The following is a 23,393-nucleotide window of genomic DNA, read 5'->3' as shown; positions in this document are numbered from 1 at the left end:
GCGTTTTCGATGAGTCCCTTACAGCCCTGTGGAAGAATTTTGGCTCACTCATCTTTGCAGAATTGTTGTAATTCAGCCACATTGGACTGTTTTCAAGCATGAACTGCCTTTTTAAGGTCATGCCACTGCATCTCAATTGGATTGAGATCAGGACTTTGACTAGGCCACTCCAAAATCCTTATTTTGTTTTTCTTCAGCCATTCAAAAATGGACTTGATGGTGTGCTTTGGGTCATTGTCTTGCTGCAGCATACATAAATATAAATATAAATGTGAATATTAGAAATTACTATGTTTTTAATTGGGTTTCATTTCATCTAATAGTAATAAAAAATGTTTTATAGTTTTCTATTTTGAAGTTGCCCTGAAAATGACTTGGGGTCCGTTCTTCGTACCTCGCTTAAATGATCTAAGATGATTTGGCAGATCATGGATCTTTTAATCCTAGTAACTGATCTCTCGCTAATTTGGTTCTTCAAACTAGTTCGCGAATCAGATTAGAATGTCTGGATAAACTGATCTGAGATCGCTGCGTGTGTTGTGAAAGACAGATCTATCGATCCTCGAAATCATGATCAGCAATGCAACGATTGGCTGACGGCACAGCAGCGTAATGACATCATCTGATTAATATTCAATTATCCATGTGAGCAAAATTACATCAAATTAGCAGTAAACGGCTTGTTAAATATGACACGCAATAACCTTCCACATTTGTTGTGAGCTGCAGGCTTTACACTTTCATGTGTCAAGAGTATTCATCATGTATTTCAATGCATATTAATGTATTTAGTTCAACATTTAGAAAAGATTTTCTTGATTATAGTAGCCGTTTTTTATCAGTGTAAAGAATAACTGGTTGTTTACAAAAGCATTTTGATATGGTAAAGGCGTCTGCAACTTTTGTGAAGCATCAAATCACTGGCATATGAACTATCAAAACATGTTCATGACTGCATAAATGTATTATTGCTTTAAAAAAAAAGTCACATATTGTGCATTTCTATTATCATACACAATTTGTACTAAAGCAAGCTAAAAAATTCATATCAATAAGTTTTCTCTTTGCACCACCAGATGGCAGCCTTTGTACTTTCATTTCGAGGGTGCAGATTGCATAAGTTTTATTAATATGTATAACTTTATTTATTTTATTAATGACTATAACTTTATATATATAGTTAAAAAATATGTACCATTTTCCCAAGTGTATATAACTACTACTGTAAGAAAATATCAGAAATCAGAACATACTTTTTCTGTATTATCTTTGCTTGAACTAAGCCGATCTAATCCTGTTTATATGAATTGAACCTGCTCCCGATCAGGTTTGACCTAGCAGAACTGTTGCTATGACAACAACTCTTGGATCAGCTTTGAAGAACGAAACGATCCTGGATCGTGTCAAATCGTCAATATCCAAATCCAGCTAACTGAGTAATCCACGTACGAAGAACGGACCCCTGATCTTATTCCAACAATATGTTTTGTAATTAAAATCTGCATATACAAATCGATAAAGTGTGGATAAATAAAAACTTAAACATGTATTTTGGATAGTTTCTTTACATTATACTGAAAAAAAGCACCAAAAAAGCACCGCAGCATGAAAATACTGTGCATTTGCCTAAAATGTCTCGCCTTAATTTAACATTAACAAAAAATCATGTAACACATGCTTAATTATCAGTTCATGTTCACTAATAAGGCCTTAATGTCAATGTTTATTGTTTCAGACTTAGATCTCTTTATATCCGTGTTGATCTTTAGGTGCTTCGGGTGGTCAGAGAGGATTTCTGGGCTGCATTCGATCACTAAAGGTAAATGGAGTGACCCTTGATCTCGAGGGGAGGGCAAAGGTCACGCCGGGGGTGAAGCCTGGATGTTCGGGCCACTGTAGCAGTTATGGGATGCACTGCCAGAATGGAGGAAAATGCATCGAAAAGTACAATGGATACTCATGCGACTGCAGTCTGACCGCCTTTGATGGGCCGTTCTGCAATGATGGTATGGATGATAAAATTATTATGAAAAAACAAATGTTTATTGCTTAGTGTGTGTGTAAAGGAGCTTTTATATTAGTTATTATGGTAATAAATATAAATATAGCACTTATGATGCAACAAATAGACAGGAAGTAAGAAAAATATGACTATTAATTCTGATAAATATATTTAATTTAATAATAAAAAAAATTTATTTGTAGTCTGTAATGTTGATTATGATCACTTAAATTCATCCTTGCTGAATAAAAAAGGAAAAATGCCTAAAAATTCACATTTAAACCCTATTAATAATGCTATATATGTGCTATAAAGTTAGGCGTTAGATGAACGAAACCTGTATTGTAACACAATTAAATCTTCCCTGCTTGTGTTCTCTGTGGCAGAACAGAAGTAAGCATTTGTTATGATGTTTGGCGTCTCTGTTACAGATGTTGGAGGGTATTTCGAGAGTGGGACGCTGGTGCGTTTTGACCTGATGTCAGAGAGCAGCACTTCCTCTCCTGCACTAAAGGAAGGCGAGTCTGCGGTGCTGGGCATTGTGGGAAATCTGACGCACGAGGAGCTCAGCTTTAGCTTCAGTACATCCAACACGCCGGCTGTCCTCATCTACATCAGCTCAAAGACACAGGACTACCTGGCCGTGGTGCTGAGACACAATGGTGAGACACAACTCAGATTTAAAGCTTTGGGGATATGAGGGACACATTTATTTTTCTTAATAATAGCCTTAGATGATGTTGTTTTTATTGACGTTGAAATGCTTTTATAAGTGGAAATTTAGTTATGTCTTGATGTGTGTGTGTTTTTGCAGTATGTTCATGTGTTCATTAGTTTAATGTTAATTAGTTTAATTTAAAAATTTATTTGTTTAGTTATATTGGTAACACTAATGTTCGAACAGTAAGGTTTTGTTAATTAATTTGCTAATTAATCTGACTACAGTTGAAATAAAAATGATTAGCCCCCCTGTTTAATTTTTCCCCAATTTCTGTTTAACGGAGAGAAGATTTTTTTCAACACATTTATAAATATAATAGTTTTAATAACTCCTCTCTAATAACTGATTTATTTTATCTTTTATCTTTATGACAGTAAATAATATTTGAGTAGATATTTTTAAAGACACTTTTATACAGCTTACAGTGACATTTAAAGGTTTAACTAGGTTAACTAGGCAAGCTAGGGTAATTGGGCAAGTTATTGTATAATGATGGTTTGTTTTGTAGACAATCGAAAAAAAAATTAACTTAAAGTTGCTAATAATTTTGTCCCAAAAATGGTGTTTTAAAAATTAAAAACTGCTTTAATTCTAGCCGAAATAAAACAAATAAGATTTTCTCCAGAAGAAAAAATATTATCAGACATACTGTGAAAATTTCCTTGCTCTGTTAAACATCATTTGGGAAATATTAAAAAAAGAACAAAAATTCAAAAGGGGGCTAATTATTATGACTATATATATATATATATATATATATATATATATATATATATATATATATATATATATATATATATATATATATATATATTATTTATTTATTTGTTTATTTGGCAGGGACAGTGTACATTAATTAGCATTTCTGCCAATGCACCAGAGTTAGCCCGATGGCTATTTTTCATCTGTTGTCCCTTAACAACCTAGGAAAAACAATACAAAAATTATACAATCTATCAAACATTTAAAAAGTACTAAAATAGACATGGTCATATAGATGTTAAAAGAGAATATTTACAAATTTAGCTAAAACACCAACATTTTATAATAGAGATAAAAATAGTTGAAACACTATTTATTATATTTATTTTATTATTTATCATTTTTAATATTTATTTATTTTTTTTTTTGTATATAACCTAAAAAATAAATAGAAACTGTACATAGACATATAAAACAATAATATATAAATGTTATATTTACTACATATATATATCCATTTGTTAACATTATTTTGTCAGGGTTCTGCCACTCTGGTCTTGTAAATTCTTGTTTTGGTGGTAGAGCTCGGACACTACCCATGTCTGGTCCTGTTTCCGTCTCTGTGTGCGCGCGCGCCGTCGTGGGTGTACGCAGAGTGTGCGCGCTCCTGCTTGACGCAGCCGCTAGCGCGCTCTGCGTCCCTCAGACGCGTGCGCTCTTGTACTTGTGTTTGTGTTTTCGTCTGTCAGCAGCGTGGTGTTTCATTCCCAGCGTCTCAGTCTTGTTGGTTTCGGTTTTGGTCGGCGCTGGGATGAAGCATGCACGCTGCGTGTGTGAGCGCACGGTTTTCATTCATCGTGTGCTCGTGTCTTGTGTCTTTTGCCGAAGCACGTGGCTCGGTGTTTACATTGTGGTCTTGTGCTTTTGTCGTGTGCTTCAGTGTTGTGTTATGTGAGCGCATGGCTTGTATTGTCTCTCTGTGTCATGCGCTCTCCCGTCTATTGTCTTGTCCCACCCACCTTGTTATCTTGTTTGTAATTATTGTTTTCACCTGTCCGCCTGTCTGTTTATTGGTTTGCCTTTCCTATTTATTCTCCTAGTGTGCTCTGTTCTGTTCTGTGCTGGTCTGTTGTTGATTGTTTCCTTCCCTGTTGTACGTGATTTGCTGATTCTGTTCTACAACAGTGGTTAAGTTGTGTCTCTGCCAAGTTCCAGATTCTTGGAGTCTAGTTGAGTGTCGTGTTTTTCCCCACATGGGGAGATTTGAGTTTTGTTTTTGCTTTATTTTTTCAATAAATTCTTCATTCCCCGCATTTGGGTCCTCGCCTCCTCTTCATCACCCCCACACCCTGACATATTTAACCACATTTTGTATTACCCATATTTAACCACATTTTGTTTCCATTGTAGGTAAAGATCTTTACAAACTGAATTAGATATTTTATTCACTTTTATTTCATCTGGCAGTAATGAAAATGTTGTTTTACCGTTTCAGCTCTATTTTGATTGTAGTTACAGATAATAGCCAGCCCTGCTTATAAACCCTCAACACTGTGTTTTTCCTTCAGGTACTCTGCAGATCCGCTATAATCTGGGTGGATTAAAAGAGCCGTTCAGCATCAGCCTGAACCATCGTAACATGGCGAACGGTCAGCCTCATAACATCAACATCAGCCGACAAGAAAGACTCATTCAGCTGCAGGTACAGAATATCTGTCTCTGTCTACTGTATATCTGTCTGGATGAGGACGTCAGATGCTCATAAACACAACTTTATGGTGACTTTATTCTTGGATTATTGTTGCAGGTGGATCATTACCCTACAGTGAGCTACACTCTTCCTGAAGCCTCAGACACTGAATTCAACCTGGTCAAGACCATTTTCCTTGGAAAGGTGTTTGGTAAGCATTTTGGACCAAATTACACACAGTAAAAATATCTATAGCAGGTTTTCATATTTTGTGATTCATGTTTTTATTTTTTTATTTTATTTTTTAAATTTTAATTCATGATTTTGAATTAATTGTGGGACCTTGATCTTGATCTCCAACAACTTTTAACCTTGAAAAGTAAAAAAAGTAAATTTTATTGACATTTTTGATAGTTTAAAGTGATATAATGTCTGGGATGGTAATGTATCTTACACTACAAACACCTTGTAACTAACTGCCATTACATTTTCTGTTATTTTACAGACTCATTTCTTTAAATATTATTTATATCATTTCAAACTACTAAAATGTCAATAAAAGAGACTTTGTTTAACTGTAAAGTTGAATTTTCAACATCAAAAATTGACAGAGCAGAGATTAGCATCCCATAAGGCAACTCAATACACTGTAAAAAAAAAAAGAAAATTCGTTAAAAAAAAAGGTCAAATGAGTGGCAGCTGCTGCTGCCAAACAAAAATTATAAAATTGCGGTAAAATTTATTTGTTGAAATAAAGTGCAAAAAATTATAAATCCACAGACATTTTTATTAAAATGTTTACAGAAAATACTGTCTTTTTACAGACTTTTCCTAGATTATTACGATCAAATCCATACAATAAGTTACACAATAAGAGTTTAACAGAGAAACACTGTTATTTTACAGACTTATCCTAGATTATTATGATCGAACACCATCAATAAAGTGACTGCTCTAAAAGTTCAAGAGAAAACAGTGTTATTTAATAGAATTTTCCCTAAATCATTACAAGTAAACACATTTAATATAATGCCAAGACATACTCATGGTCGTAATTTAACAGTTTTATTTTGGATCAAAAAAGTGTGGAAAAAACAACAAACGAGATACAACTGATTAAAATTCTCACAACTATAGCATTAGTTACATTTTATTGAATAGTATTCCTGTAAAACATGTAGAGGTTTAAGTTATATGGAATGATTCAGTTCCAAATCCTAAATAAAATGGAACTGTAACGTTAAGGGGACGCAGACAAAGGAGTGCAGATCCAAATGCAGGTTTATTACACAGAGATGGTCAGGTAAGCAACAGTCAACACAGGGGCGACCTGCAAACAGATGTATGCAGGGAATTCAGAGTCATGGTCAAATAAAAAGCAAATGATTAGTGCCGGCAGCAAACAGCGTAAACAATTAACAAACAAAGCAAGGCAAAACAAGAGAAACGCGTCATAATGTTCACAGTAACAGTATAACAAGACTAAGCAATTGGTGCGTGCGTCTGTGCTGCTTTTAAAGTCCATGTAATCAGTTCATAACGATCCTCCGAGTGTGTGTGTGGGTGTGGGTGTGTGTGGGTGTGTGCGCAATCAGCGGAATCCGGAACAGGTGCATGTAAGCGATCTTAATGTGTCACTTTATTGTATGGATTTGATCGTAATAATCTGGGAAAAGTCTGTAAAATGACGTTGTTTTTCTTAATTTATTTCAATAAAGACATTTTACCGTAATTTTATGGTTTTTGTTTGGCAGTCTTTTGACCTTTTTTTTTACGATGTTTTTTTTTTACAGAGCACGTAATTACAATTTATTACTTTAATTTTATGTAATTTTGAATGTACTTAAAAAAAGGAAAAACATTGTGTAAATAATACAGTGTATAAAACAGACAAATTGCTGTAATATGTCATTACTTATATAGTACATAAATAACAGTCAAGCTGTTAATTTACAGATATTGTTTGTAATTTTTATGAACTTTTGAATATGATTTAAAATAGCAGAAAAAATACTGTAAAAATAATACTGTAATTTCCCTGTATAAAAAACACAAATGTCAGTAATTAGTCTTTAATAATAAGGTATCTAAAATATAAGTCAAATTGTTAATTTAGAGAGTATTTGTCATTTTACTACGTTTTGAATATAATGTGAAATGACAAAAAAATTACTGTAAAAAATTTAGAGATTTTTTCTGTAAAAGTAGGTTTATTTTTTTACATTGTAGCGTAAATAAACAGAAAACACACAAAATATGGAAACTATGTAATTAACAGATGTTATTTACAGTGTAGTTGAAATGGCCACTGGATGTTGAATTAAAATGAAGAACAAAACTCAACTTAAATTTGATTAAGAGCCTCCTTTGAAATCTCTCATCAAGGCTGCATTCATTTGAATAAAAAATACAATAAAAACAGTAAGATCATGAATTGATTTTGTTATTATATTATTCCTTTTGATGAATATTCCTGTGACTTTTTAAAATTTGATTGGATGAGCGTCTAAAACCTGAAAAACATCTTCACTCTTATTGATAATGTAAGATTTTGTTTAGTTTTTTCTAAAGTAGCATTTATTCATTTATTCATTCATTCATTCATTCATTCTCTTGTCGGCTTAGTCCCTTTATTAATCCGGGGTTGCCACAGCGGAATAAACCGCCAACTTATCCAGCAGGTTTTTACACAGCGGATGCCCTTCCATCTCTAGCAAACATCCACACACACACACACTCATACACTATGGACAATTTAGCCTACCCAATTCACCTGTACTGCATGTCTTTGGACTGTGGGGGAAACCGGAGCACCTGGTGAAAACCCACGCAAACGCAGGCAGAACATGCAAACTCCTCACAGAAAAGCCATCTGAGCCGAAGTTCGAACCAGCGACCTTCTTGCTGTAAGGCGACAACACTACCTACTGCGCCACTACGTCGCCCTAAATTAGCATTTAATTGATCAAAAATACTACATAAACCGTATTGTAAAATTTTATTAAAATTCTAGATGACAAAACAGTCAAGATGACAAGTATTTTTATGTCTCTTTATCTTATTTTAAGATCCTTGCTCTGTTAAACATTATTTAGGAAATATTTAAAGAAAAAAAATCACATTCATTCATTTTCTTTTCGGCTTAGTCCCTTTATTAATCTGGGGTCGCCACAGTGAAATTGATATTAATATTTAAACTGATATATCATTTGTATCATAACTTGTATCCAAATATGAATAAACATTTTCTCAAATATATGTATACATGTGTGTATTTACACTGTCCAACTACTCGTTAACACAAATTTGTAATCTGCCAATCACATGACAGCAGCTTAATTAATTTAGGCATGGTCAAGACGATCTGCTGCAGTTCCAACAGAGCATCAGAAAGGGGATTTAAGTGACTTTAAAAATTGGTAAATGTTGCCTGGTCTGATGAGTCTCGATTTTTGCTGCGACATTTGGATGGTAGGCTCAGAATTTGCCATCAACAACATGAAAGCATGGATCCATCCTGCCTTATATCAACGGTTCAGGCTGGTGGTGGTGGTGTAATGGTGTGGGGGATATTTCCTTGGCACACTTGGGAGCCATTAGTACCAATTGAGCAAAGTTTTATTTTGCACGCGATTAATCACGATTCATTTTTGCCCAGCACTATTTTTTGCATTTTCCAATAAGCTTAACAGTGATAAGGTAAATTTTTAGATTTTGAATATTTTAATTAACACTGTTGATCCCTCTAGCTGATATTTGGTGCTGTTGTGTGTGTCTTTCAGAAACGGGTCAGATTGATCCGGTGTTGATAGAGCGATACAACACTCCAGGATTCGTGGGTTGTTTGTCCAGAGTTCAGTTCAACCGGATCTCTCCTCTGAAGGCGGCGCTCAGGACCGGCCCGTCCACTGCCTCCATACAGGGAGTCCTGGTGGAGTCAAACTGCGGCGCGTCTCCGCTCACCGTCCCACCCATGTCTGCTGTTTTTGACCCCTGGCACCCAGAGTCAGGTGACTGAATCGAAATGCACTCTTTCTAATCTTATTGTGTCCTGTAGTTGAAGTCAGAATTATTAGCCCCCTGAATTATTAGCTCCCCTGTATATTTTTCCACACAATTTCTGTTTAGCATAGATTTTTTCAACACATTTCTAATCATAATAGTTTTAATAACTCATTTCTAATAATTGATTTATTTTTTCTGTGCCATGATGACTGTAAATAATACTTGACAAGATATTTTTCAAGACACTTCTATACAGCTTAAAGTGACATTAAAGGCTTAACTAGGTTAATTAGGGTAATTAGTCAAGTTATTGCATAATGATGGTTTGTTCTGTTGACAATTGAAAAACAATATTGTTTAAAGGTGCAGTATGTAAGTTTGACACCCAGGGGTTGAACTAGGTATTGGATTCCTGGATTAAAATAAACACAAGTGCAGGTTGCCAGATGACCCAGAGGACCAAGCCTGACTATCAAGCCTAAAGACTGATTTAAATCGTGTTGTAATTAAAAGCAACAGCACGCAATAGAAAGAATATTTTCCATATTAAATGAAGTTTTTGCTCTAACCAACACCTCAAATTGATATATTAGAAACGGCTTCTATTTCTTGTCGCTGAACAACAGAATTAGAGCTGAAGATCTTTGCCTGGACCTGGCGGGACCTGACGGGTTCGGGTTTAATTTCTATCATTTTAGACGGGGTCGGGTCAGGCCGGGCTTGGCCTGCGCAGTAAATGAACAGTCATGTGATGCATTTCGATTAGCGCGAGAAAGAAATTAAATTGTTTGTTACAACAATAAATTCCCTCCTTGCAAAGGTGAAACAAAAGATGACGGAGAAGTAAAAAAAACTAATTTTGACTGCAGTCAGGCCAACCACCAGTTCAGAAAGAACCTGTCATTCTAGCGGCGTATTTCTGCGGTCACTCATACACTGCGTATTATGGTAGATCACTTAACAGCACAGCAAGCTGACAGGGAAGATGATGAGGCCACTCACTACATTGAAACTGCTGTCATGGAAAATTAAATCGATGTTCTTGGTTGGTAAAAATGATCAAAAATTCCTACCCAAAAGTTGCAAAATTAGCTAGATCAGTACTGTGCATCTCGGGTTGTAGCAGCAGCAGTGAAAGGGTGTTCGGTGCTGCTGGACACACCATCCTGAGCGCAGGACTGTGCTAAAGCCATTAGCCCCTTTCACACAGTGATACCAGTAAATATCTGGAAAATTTCCGGAACGACTTTACCGGTATATTCAAAAAAAGCGCTGTTCACACAGGCGAGGACGTTACGGAAATTTTCCGGAAAAGAGCATTCACACATCCATTCCAAAATACCGGTAAATTCTGACATCATTCACCACAAATGAGCTTTAAACGTCTGCGCTTGTGTTTGTAAACATTTGAATAAATTACAAACTCTGTGGATGATCAATATTGTGAACAACTTTCGCAGGATCACTTTCGCATGTCGAGATGTTCATAATATGTGCGTGTGCAGGCGCTCACAGGCTGTTTCACAGGCACACGCAAAGCTTGAAGGTAAACAAACAACGGCTTATCATAAGCATCTTATCGATGATTATTTACACAGTTGGCATTAAGAAGAACATATAAACGTGATCAGACTAACTTCTAGCAGCTAAATGTGTCTGGAAAAATATTCAAAAGCTTTTATTCTCACAAACCGCGGACGTAAATGCGTCTGACTGTTGTGATTGGCTAAAGCAGACGTCTCACGTCAGCACGTTCTAGACATGCACGCGCTTATTACGGCAATCTTCCTTCTGCATTCACACAGCGCAGCATTCCGGCAAATTGCCGGTAATGTTACAACTTCTCTTTCCGGAAAATAGCCAGAACGAATTTACCGGTATTTTCAAAAAGGACCTGTTCACACATACATCCTTTCCGGAAAATTGCCGGCAATTTTCCGGAAAGGTCTGTATGTGTGAAAGGGGCTATTTACAGTGGATTCAATAATGTTCCTCCACAAAAAAACATGTAGCCTAGTCCTGGTGAGTAAAGGGTTTTTAAAATATAAATAAATATTGATTAAGCTATGAAATCATATTGTAGACAGAGTATATAGGCTAATGTTGGCATCAGGCTATTCTTTTAATATTCCGTCGCCTCAATGCCAGATTGTGATGATAAGTGGCGAAACAAATATCGCAGAGCCTTTATCTTAATTGCCAAATTTAGAATTAATTTTAATTTAATTTGTTAGGAAAGACTTATTTTTTTATTGGTGTGTTGGCCAATTTAAAGGCTAACTTTATGTACCTAGAGTGCTGAGATGTTACGATGTTACAGAGGACTTATTTTATTTCTTTGTTCCAACTTCCAAGTGGCATATATTCTACGTTTGTTACGAATAAATTATGTTAAAACATAGAAATGACTCATTCTTGAAAAAAGGCAAAAGAGCTGTGTGCCTGTGCACATTTGAATAATGTCGGGCTGTAAACGGGTTCGGGTTTTATAAAGCTGTCAATCAAAATGTACCTGTCAGGCTTGGGCTCTGTCGAGCCTAGTTTTTATGGCCCGATTACAGCTCTAAACAGAATACTGACAATGATCACCTCTGGTGCACCTTATGTGCTTTATTCAGTGTTAAATGCTAATAATGTGAGTTTGAATGCCGTTTCACATGACATTTATTGCCGTACTACTGAGAGCAGCAGATAGTTCAGCTCAGATTTTGAAAATTAAACTGTTTGAAATTGAACTTCGGAACCGTGACTCAAAACCAACACATATCAGTGATTCAGCATGTACATTTAATAAAGTTAAAGAGGTTTAATATGTATTAATCAGAATATAAATCTTGCCATTTCGTGAGTGAGTGCATATTCTGTGCTTCTGAATGGCTGTATTTAAATTTCTGTCGTGTTTCGTCTGGCGCAAACAGCCAAATCGCTTATCACTGCAAATCTCATCACGTAGCGTGTTGTTAGGACATGAGGTTACAATGTAACCTGCTCACCTAATGTTTATGCACCTAATGTTTACGTGGAACTCTGAATCTGCGTCTCATTTCAGAGTCTGCTACTGCACCGGAGGTCGCATTTCAGTCATGGATGCATGCTTTGAGAGTCTTTCTAAATGACTGAATGAATGAAATGCGCTGTTTTCCAGCAAATATAATTGGCTAAAGTGACGGGCGGGTTAAAAGAAGCAAAACAAAGACAGCAGTTCCGGCATGTAAAAGACATTTCTAATCCAGAATATCTGACTTTTTCAGATAAACAAGAATGTTCATTTAGCATGTTTCTTTAATATCTGCAAACCTATTATGGTATTTTTATGCTTTAGAAGAGTCAAAAACTTACATAAAACACCTTTAAGGGGGTTAATAATATTGACTTTAAAATGGCTTAAAGATATTAAAAACTTCTTTATTCTAGCCGAAATAAAACAAATAAGACTTTCACCTGAAGGAAAAATATTACAGGAAATACTGTGGAAAATTCCTTGCTCTGTTAAACAAATTTTGGCAAATATTTGAAAAAGAAAACAAAAATCACAGGAGGGCTATTAATTTTTAATTTTGTTATATTAAATCAAATGCTGGCTCTTTACTTACCTGCTGTACTCATTTTAACTCAATGAACTTTTTTTTTCTTTAAGTCGGTGCTCAGTTCCCATTCAACGAGGAGCGCATCAGTCGAGATGGAGTCAACAGAGACTCTGCAATAATCGGAGGTGAAATATGCTTTTTCTACACACTTTGTCACTGATAAAAGTGAGCGGGGGGGGATTGTGGGGAGGCGGGGTCTTTGTTCGGTTCGCAGATAAAAGTGAAGAGGGGTAGTTCACGGACTAAAGTTAAAAGAGGGAGGGTGATGTAGGGAGGTTGTGAGGCCCCTATTAGTAAACCTGAGAGCCCCAAAATGGTGTGGGTCCTTAGAATCGTCCTAACTTTCTCCACCCTAGCGGCGCCTCTGCATACTAGAAACATTGATATGCTAGACATGCTGACAATATGCTAATTGATGCTAGAGTCATACTATAAACATGCTAATTCATGATAGACTTGCTAAAAATATGCTACTTCATGCTGTAATCATACTAGAAACATATCATGATAGACATGCTAAAATATGTTAATATATGATAGAATCATACTACAAACATGGTAAATCGTTTTAGACATGCTAAAATATGCTAATTCATGATAAAAGCATACTAAAATGTGACAATTCATGCAATATGCTAATTCATGCTAGAATCATACTAGAAACAGTAATTCATACTAAACATGCTTAAAATATGCTAATTCATAATAGAACCATACTACAAAATGGCTAATTCATACTAAACATGCTAAAATATGCTAATTCACGATAGAATTATACTAGAAACATGATAATTCATGCTAGAATCATACTAGAAACATGCTAATTCATGCTAGACATGCCAAACAAACGCTAACTCATGCTAGAATCATACTAGAAACATGCCAATTCATGCTAGACATGCTAAACATATGCTAACTCATGCTAAAATCATACTAGAAACATGCTAATTCATGCTAGACATGCTAAACATATGCTAACTCATGCTAGAATCATACTAGATACATGCTAATTCATGCTAGAATCATAGTGGATACATGCTAATTCATGCTAGACATGCTAAACAAATGCTAATTCATGCTAGTAACATGCTAATTCATGCTAAAATCATATTTTAATAAAAAATAAATTAATAAAAGAATAACTCTACAGTAATTTGACTTGTCATTGAATCAATGCAATGCAATGGTCATTTAATATTTCATATATACCTTACTCTAGCACCTACTGTAATTCTCAGAGCGCTAACAATTCCTTGGCATAATTAGCATGTCTTGTATGCATTGCCTCTTTTTGCTGAATCGCTGGATGTCTACTCAATTGTACGTCGCTTTAGACAAAAGCTTCTGTCAAAAATGACTAAATGTATATGTAATATCGTTGACGCAGGCATCATCGCAGTGGTGATCTTCACCATCCTCTGCACGCTGGTGTTTCTGGTGCGTCACATGTTCCGTCACAAGGGCTCCTACCACACCAATGAGGCCAAAGGGGCGGAGTCTGCAGACTGCGCCGATGCTGCCATCATCGTCAATGATCCCGCCTTCACAGAGACCATCGACGAGAGCAAGAAGGAGTGGTTCATTTAGCCACACCCCCTAGGGGCGGGGCTTCACTCTCTGACAGCAGCCCATGTGAAACGGACACTTGGCGACGTCTGGCATGTCTGTTCTGTAATTATTTTGTAAGTGAGTACAGCACAAGGACTTCTGTAAGATCCCATTCATCCCATGCACACATGATGACAGTTTTAAACAACAACTGATGCATTTTTATCATTGCAATATTTCTGGTCGGATTAAAAAAAAAAGATGTGTGTTCGGCGATCACGAATGCAGCGAATACTCCAATAGCACAAAGCGGAATGTGTACAGAATGCATACTTATGTTTTCCGATAATGACGTTTGATTGTATTTAAGCGTTTCGTTGTCAGCATCTTCAGGACAATAATAATATATTGTAGCATGGAAATCAGCCAATGGCGTTTCTGAATCACCCATCGATGTTCAATGCAGCACTTTTGTATCTCAAGTTCTTTATAGTTGCCAGAATTCAGTGTTATTTATCTGTTTCTCCATAAGTGCTTGTTCAATCTCTACGGATAACATGATAACATGATGCAGACGGACAGTTTAGGGGGGGGGGGGGTTGTGAGGTGAATGTTCTTGAAGTGCCCCTATTATGCTGTTAGGGTTTATAGTTTTCTTATTTCGTCAATCCGAGGTTAAAAAAAACACATTTTTCATTACCAACACATTTTGTAGTGTCTGAAAGGGTTGGTTCAAGGATCCAGTCTCTCTAAACCTCGCCTTTCTCAGAGCCTGCTCTGCTCTAATTGGTCATATGACAGGTTCAGTTTGTTGTGATTGGTTGATCACTTACATTGCGAGTCCAAAACCAAATGCTGTGAATTTGAGCTCCTCCTCTTCACTTGTAAACACAGTGTTATAAACAATGTGATTAGTTTTAACATCCTCTTCTGTGCATGAGTTCTCCTTTTTTAAGCACAACCAAGTAGATTTGCTCTCACAGTGCAGAAAACAACATCTTTTTGATATTAAAACCTAAACTTTTATAGGTTGCAGCTATAGATACAGTGTTTGAGACTTAAAGATAACAAAACAATCTAAAATTAAACGCTTATCCTATAATATGCACTGCTCCAGCTCTTTTTTAGTGTCTGTAATGGTTGGTTCAGGGATCCGGTCTCTCTAAACCCTGCCTTTTTTGAGAGCCTGCTTTGCTCTGATTGGTCAGATGACTGGTCCAGTCTGTTGTGATTGGTTGATAACTTACATTGCATGTCTGAAACCTTATTCAGATTACCACTTGAGCTTTTCTTTGTCACTTGTAAGCACAGTGATATAAACAATGGCGGTAGTTTTACCATTCTAATTTGAGCATGAGTTCTCCTCCTTTTTTAAGTGCAGAAAACAATGTCTTTTTTTTATAAAAACCCAAACTCTTATATGGTGCAGCTATAGAAACAGTGTTTGAGACGTAAGGATGACAATAAAACAAAAATTAAATGTTTTTTTTCCATAATATGCACTGCTCCAGCTATTTTTTTGTCTGAAATGGTTGGTTCTAGGATCCGGTCTCTCTAAACCCCACCTTTCTGAGAGCTGCTCTGCTCTGATAGGTCAGATGACTGGTCTGGTCTGTTGTAATTGGTTGGTAACTTGCATTGCATGTCTGAAACCATATTCAGATTACCATATATCTGAATTTGAGCTATTCTTTGTCACTTGTAAGCACAGTGATATAAACAATGACGGTAGTTTTACCATCCTAGTTTGAGCATGAGTTCTCCTCCTGTTTTATGTGCAACACACAAAAAAAACAACATCTTTTTGACATAAAAACCTCCTATTGGTTGCAGTTATAGTTACAGTGTTTGAGACTTAAAGATGACAATAAACTCAAATTAAATGCAGAGCTACAGCGTATGAAATGGTTGGTTCAAAGATCTGGCCTCTCTAAACCCCGCCTTTTTGAGAGCCAGCTTTGCTCTGATTGGTCAGATGACTGCTCCAGTTTGTTGTGATTGGTGGAAAGAGTAGATTTGCCCTCCCAGTGCAGAAAATAACATATTTTTGGGTCAAGAACTTAACTTGTTTAGGTCTCAGCTACAGTTACAGTGTTTAGGAGTTAAATAGGACAAAACATATACTTTTTACCAATAATATGTACAACACCACCTCTTTTCTTAGTGTCTGAAATAGTTGGTTCAAGGATCCGGTGTCTCTAAAACCTGCATTTTTGAGAGCCTGCTTTTCTCTGATTGGTCAAGACTGCTCAAGTCTGTTTTGATTGGTGGAGAAAGTAGATTTGGGCCCAATCCCTATTCTACCCCTTAGCCCTTCCCCTTACCCCTACCCCTCGTTTTGCGCGTTCACGTCAAGGGTTAGGGGTGTCCCAATTCTCTTTAGCTCGAAGGCGAAGGGGAAAGGGGTGAATAGCCCTTCGAACAAAGATTTTCAGAACCACGCTTGAAACCAAGGGGTAAGAAAATTTCCCAGAATACATCAGCCACAACGGCAGACAGTTACACCCGGAAGTAAGGATATCCACAAATTTGTATTTTTACTACAAACAAACACATGTTTTAATATTTATAACTGTGTATGTGTTGTACTGTCATGCTTAAAAAAATAAAAACTGCTAAATTTCGCAATCTATAATCCATAACAATAACTCCTGTATAGCAGTCCCACAACATTCTGACACTCGATGACACTGGAATACCCTGTCAGTAATGTCTAGTGGCTGTGAATGAGCTTTTTACAGTGTCTGCTATAATGGTAAGGCTGTTTTTGGTTTGTTTACATAGATGAATATGGCCACTGTGTTAAATGCACAGTATTACGATCTTCTTGTCACATTATATGGTTATGATAACATAATATATGCTTTTAGTGATTTCTTGAAGATAAATACCAAAAAATAACACATCTGGAATAACTACAGCAGTCGCGATTGTCTGATCTCATATGAAGCAAGAGATCACGGTGACATATGATAACGTGTGCAGGTGCTTTAGTGCTGTCCCAATTCTTGAGGGGAAATTTTTGAAGCCCTTCCCCTTCACACTCGGTTTTAAGGGCCAAGGGGCAAGAAGGAGTAGGGGTACAAAAATAGAATTTGGCCTTGCTCTCACATTGCAGAAAAAAGCATCCTTTGAGCCGCAAAACCACTCTTCCAGGTTTCAGTTATAGTGTTTAAGAGTAAATAAAACAAAAAAAAATACTCTTTTCCAATTATTATGCACAGCTCTTTTCTTAGGCTAAGTCTTATGTGAAACATTGTCGCAGATGAAAGTGAAAAGGGGAGGGGGCTGGGTGGTGTCAAGAACGAAAGTGAAGAACAGCGGGGGAGGGGTGATGTGGTGGACAAAACTGAAGACTGGGGTTTGGGGGGGGGGGGGGGGTTGTTGGGTTCCCTTAATAGTAACTTTGGTGGCCCCAAAAGTAGGTGAGCCCTTAGAATCATCCTAACTCCCCCTCTAGCGACACCCCTGGCTACGTCTACTCTAGTCTGGATAAATTTGAAATGCTAAAACTTTCCATGTCCACGCTATCATTTTAATTCTTTCGATCATCCATTTTTAAACAACTGAAAATGCTTTCATTCATGAACTGCCCATGTGAATAGTCATAACACGCTTTTACCTGCTATTATATCTGCCAGCTATTTATTTACTTTCCATCTCTTTGAAACACCTCGTCAAACTGTCCACCGCTGAACAACAGCTCCCAGTAAACATTTGAACAGAAAAAATATGGAGCATGTACTGTACAAACTGACATTATTCTTTAATAAAGCTGTCAAAACGGACAGCATCCAAAACATCTGCTTTATAATGTCATCCACCATGTTAGCCGAATTGATCACATGACTTCATCACATCACTGTCATCATTTTCAAATGCCTCCATTTTCACAGTTCACACCACAACACAATGTCCGCGTTTTTAAAAATATACGTTTTCATTTCTTGGCCAAAACAAAGAGAAAAATGGACATGACCTTAGTGCCTGAAATGGTTGCTTCAATGATCCTGTCTATCTAAAAATCGCCTTTTTGAGAATTCTTCTGCTGTTATGGGTGGAACAAGTGGATTTGCTTTCACAGTGCAGAAAACAGCATGTTTTTTTATCCAAACTCAACACTTCCAGTGTATTTTAGCATGTGCAGCAATGTTTCAGAGTTAAATAAGACAATATAACAGGCAGCCAATGAAGACAACAGACTGGCATTATGCAAATTTGCCATAAACTTGTGTAGGAATTACTGAAGATTCCTTTCATGTTGTCTACAAAACAAAGAAGTGATTGTGAATTACAAGTTCATTTATATTTGAAAAGTTGCTGACCTTTTACATTTATAAGCAGCCCTACATTACACACTACGTGAGCACAATAGGGGCATTTTTAAAACAAGGAAGCTCCGGATGGTTCAGTAGTAAATGATCACGACTGGTTCATTTGCTCCGATGTCTTTTAATGTGCCTCGAAGGCTTCTTCTGGCCAAGCATGGACTTTGTGATAGGTTTGAAGACCATAATTAAGGAGAAGTTGTGTTAGTTTAAAATCAGCCGCAGCAGCACAAATTTATGTACAAACCATTTCGAATAGTGTCCTCATTGTGCTTGTTTTTTTTTATTTCTTAACTATGTCTGAATTACGTAAAGAAGCATTTCTGTCATTTTTGGGGGTGTTTATTAATATGGTCTTTTAAGCGTCTTTGCTCACATGAATCCACTAACAAGAGTGTTATTCAGCCATCAGATAGATTACTAAAGTTGGTTTATGATAAAGCACAGTAATGCTGCTTTGCATATATTTGGGGTTGTTTTAAAATTGTGCATAACCAATCTGTTGTTAGGTCTTTTAAAATGAATTAAATTGCATATTTATTAAGGTTTTGTCACATCAGAATTGCTTTATGTGGCTTTTTATTTATAATGTAATCAGTCGATTGTTTCTTGTTCCTTTTTTTTTTAAATGCTCATGTTGTTTATGATGCAATGTCATTTCTCGTTGAGGATTGTGAAGAAAATGACCCTCCATTAATGAACGTTGCAGATCTCAATAAACTACTGGATTGTTTTTGTAACAAAAAAAAGGTGTGATTCATGTGAAAACTTTACTTACTGAATTACTTTACTGTAATCTTACTGTACTGTACTTTACTTACCGATTACCTACTGTAATCCTCTCTTTATTACTTGTATTTTTTTTTTCGAAATGATTACATACACTCACCTGCCACTTTATTAGGTACACCTTACTAGTACCGGGTTGGAAACACTTTTGCCTTTAGAACTGCCTTAATCCTTCGTGGCATAGATTCAACAAGGTGTTGAAAATATTCCTCTGAGATTTTGGTCCATATTGACATGAGAGCATCACGCAGTTGCTCTGTGCCAAGAAAATATCCCCCACACCATTACACCACCACCACCACCCCTAGCCTGAAACATTGATACAAGGCAGGATGGATCCATGCTTTCGTGTTGTGGACGCCAAATTCTGACTCATCAGACCAGGCAATGTTTTTACAATCTTCTATTGTCCAATTTTGGTGAGCCTGTGCAAATTTTATCCTCAGTTTCCTGTTCTTAGCTGCCAGGAGTGGCACCCGGTGTGGTCTTCTGCTGCTGTGGCCCATCTGCCTCAAGGTTGGATTTGTTGTGTGTTCAGAGATGCTCTTCTGCAGACCTGGGTTGTAACAAGTGAATATTTGAGTTACTGTTGCCTTTCTATAAGCTCCAACCAGTCTGGCCATTCTCCTCTGACCTCAACATCAACAAGCCATTTGCGCCCACAGAACTGCCACTCACTGGATATTTTCTCTTTTTCGGACCATTCTCTGTGAACTTTAGAGATGTTTGTGCTTAAAAATCCCAGCAGATCATCAGTTTCTTAAATACTCAGACCAGCCCATCTGGCACCAACAACCATGCTACATTCAAAGTCACTTAAATAAACTTTGCTCCCCATTCTGATACTCGGTTTGAACTGCAGCAGATCGTCTTGACCATGTTTACATGCCTAAATGCACTGAGTTTCTGCCATGTTATTGGCTGATTGGAAATTTGCATCAGTTGTACAGGTGTAGCTAATTAAAGTGACCTGTGAGTGTAGTTGATGTTAATTTTAAATTGTATATTTTATGCATTTTAAATCTGCTTATAATGTAGTCTTATATAAAGCATAGTAGCCTATAAAGAATCATAGACAGACAGACGGACGGACGGACGGACGGACGGACGGACGGACGGACGGACGGACGGACGGACGGATGGATAGATAGATAGATAGATAGATAGATAGATAGATAGATAGATAGATAGATAGATAGATAGATAGATAGATAGATAGATAGATTATACATGTTAATAAAGAATTTGTGAAAAAAATAGCTTCTTTTGCATAGATAGTGGATTTTTTACATTTCAGATAACTTATGTCTATATCAAACATCTTGCAAAAAAATTTACTGTGGTTGTACCATGGCAAAAATTATGGCATGGGATAGTAATACTATAACAATTTCATACATACGATGTTGGATTGACCCATTTAATTAGTAAAACCCACAATTTTGTATTTTACTGAAATAATAATAAAACCTCAATCTTTCGAATTCGTAGTAATAAAGAGTATAAATACGGGCTGACAAGTTAAATTTCTGATGTTAAACACTGCATACAAAAATACAAACAAAAGTTTTCCATACGTGTATATTTTGAGTTTTTGAATTTGGACTTACAAAAACATACAAAATAAGCTCTTAAGTGTTTCATTATTGAAAACTTGTAAAATAAAAATTTCAAATTCTTAATAAACTGTGGAAGGTAATAATATTAGCTATTTTCGATGGGCACTTTGTTAATCAAGTTTGTTAATGTTCATTATGCACGGAGTTCTCCCCAATCATCCTAAATTATCTAGTCAATACCTAATATGCGTATTAATGCGGTTAACGTGCAGAATATGTAATTATTCTGAATCTTTTTATTTTATTTTATTTTTTATTTTGAATCTAAAACATATCATCGCATAATTCGCGTGACAGGATGCTAATGCGGAACCTTCAGCCACAACGGCGGTTTCCAAGGGCCGCGCTCGTTGCCGGAGCTTGTCTCTGTTTCCGGAGGGACTGTGTTTCCGTGAGCACGCGCTGACGGAGTTTTTCTGTTCGTTGTTTCGGCGTCGCTCTTTTTATTTTATAAGTGAAAAACAAAGCTCGCCACACACTCACTCGGAGTCACAAAAGGGAATCTTACTGACCAGGAGCCCTAGCGGTGCTGGAGATTCATGTTTGCTTTCGTCGTTCTTTCTGGATGATGGTAAGAGCGCGAGATTAGCGGTTAGCTTTAGCTTTAATCCTGAACGCAAACACGCACAGTAATTAACCCCAATTAATACATAATCACCACAATAACTACTGCGTTATGTGCTTCTCATGTCATAGCTTGAAATAAAAGCTCTCTGCGTGTTTTATAGAGCATTTCTGGTGTGTTTTGAGGAAAGGCCTCAGCAGTCATAATGTATTTACATGAAGCACGGATAACGAAGCTTTTAATTGTGTGTCTGTTTTTGGGTTTAATGGTGGACTGATGTTCTGGTATATACATATTAGCATAAAGCAAAATAATTGAATCGACTTTTGCTATCACTAGTGTTTTGTACGCATGGCGAGCAAACCGACTAAACTAGATCAGGTTTTACATTCAGATGATGAGAAATGAAGCCAGTTTTGACATGTCACACGGCCTCAGATTGAGGTAAACTTGGTCTTTTATTGACACATTCGGACTTTCTCCTTAATCCTTTTGTACTGTGGGATGTTTTAATCCACTCTAGGGTGATTGTGTGTCTTAATTTGGCCATAACTTCCTCCGTTTCAGCTAGCAGAATGATTTTTCGTGACAAGTCTTATTTTGACACATATTTTGTGAAAATGCTTTGAAATTTTTAAGTAACTCAACGATCCACACTCTGGGCAAATGTGTGATGAAAACATCCACTGAATTAAACAGCTGTAAAAATGCATCAGATAAATATAAATATGTTCAAATTATTTAGCATAAATCTGTTAATTAACCTCAGTCTTGATTAGGGCTGGACGATGTGGCAAAAAATTATATCACTATTAGGGCTGGGTGATATGGGCAAAAGTACAGTTTTTTTTTCCCTGCTTAACACTATACTCAGCTGTTGCGCAAATAACCAAGTAAACAGAGCCATAGAAAACACAGCTACATTGTCAGAGCAAAAAACCAACACTAGTAACACAAAAAAAGTATTGTAGGATAGAAAAGAACCACATTGAATGTAAATATGAAACACACAGTGTTTTATGTCACAATTACAGTGTTTTTATAAGTAATCCGGTATACCACAGTTGTGTGATTTACAAACAACAATTAAATCAACTGTATATGTTTTGTAGTTACTAGGGATGGGAAGATTAACCGATATGTATCGATACGCAGTCATGCGCGTGCACGATGCGAGTGCATCGGTAGAGCAGCAGAGGATGAATGAAATTTTGGAAGCAAATCGAGATGCATCGTTTTTCAAAAATACAACTTATATTTTTAATACAGAATGTATTTTTTATTTATTAACAAGTGTTGTCAACCTGTTTTTGGCGCATAATTTAATCGACCTACATAAAGTATGCATTAGCAACGGGCTTGCGGATGTGTACACTTACACTACAACTCAGTGTATCAGGTGTGCGGATGAAGCTAGTGGAGCGCCCTCAGAAAGCGCGAGAAGCAAAACAAACATTTTATTCCTCACTGAGTTTTAAATCTAAAGTATGGCAACATTATGGATTCTGCAAAAAGGATGGACGACTTGACAGAACAGATGCAATTTGCAAAATGTGCCGCACATCTGTAAAATACACGGGCAGTACGACTAATCTGATATCTCACTTGAAGCATCTTCCAGTGTTCCTGCATCCCCGGCTTTCTGCTCTGCTTCAACTGTAGCTACCAGCTCCAAAAGTGGTGAGAAAAGCATTGAAAGTTTTCTCCATGCGCAACAGTTCTGCTCGCTCTACGCCAATAACGAATGCTATTGCATTGTTCATCTGCAAAGATATTCAGCCTAGTGTCACGGAGAACGAAGGTTTTAAACACCTCCTGTTAATTTTTATTTATTTAT

The 23,393-nt window shown here is 36.6% G+C and overlaps 2 protein-coding genes across 4 annotated transcripts in view; both read left to right on the top strand.

The window, feature by feature from the left end:
* Positions 1 to 14,816, top strand: part of cntnap2b (contactin associated protein 2b) — a 103,346-nt gene extending 88,530 nt beyond the window's left edge. Inside the window, 7 exon segments of one of the 2 annotated variants that reach the window (NM_001302242.1) lie at positions 1,770 to 2,006; positions 2,434 to 2,664; positions 4,994 to 5,127; positions 5,233 to 5,326; positions 8,898 to 9,125; positions 12,758 to 12,832; positions 14,095 to 14,816. In NM_001302242.1, the coding sequence (NP_001289171.1) occupies positions 1,770 to 2,006; positions 2,434 to 2,664; positions 4,994 to 5,127; positions 5,233 to 5,326; positions 8,898 to 9,125; positions 12,758 to 12,832; positions 14,095 to 14,294 (1,199 nt within the window). In that variant the 3' untranslated portion in view covers positions 14,295 to 14,816. 2 annotated transcript variants of the gene reach the window in all.
* Positions 14,817 to 21,365: 6,549 nt separating this feature from the next.
* The window catches only part of cul1a (cullin 1a), a 42,462-nt gene continuing 40,434 nt past the window's right edge, over positions 21,366 to 23,393 (top strand). Inside the window, 2 exon segments of one of the 2 annotated variants that reach the window (NM_001441847.1) lie at positions 21,366 to 21,562; positions 23,168 to 23,236. The gene's annotated coding sequence lies outside the window, so the exon portion shown is untranslated. 2 annotated transcript variants of the gene reach the window in all.

This window comes from Danio rerio, chromosome 2 (genome assembly GCF_052040795.2).
Source record: "Danio rerio strain M-AB ecotype USA chromosome 2, GRCz13ab, whole genome shotgun sequence".
Lineage (NCBI taxonomy): Eukaryota > Metazoa > Chordata > Actinopteri > Cypriniformes > Danionidae > Danio > Danio rerio.
Note: the sequence above shows the minus strand (reverse complement) of the source record. Positions and strands in the feature narration are given on the sequence as shown.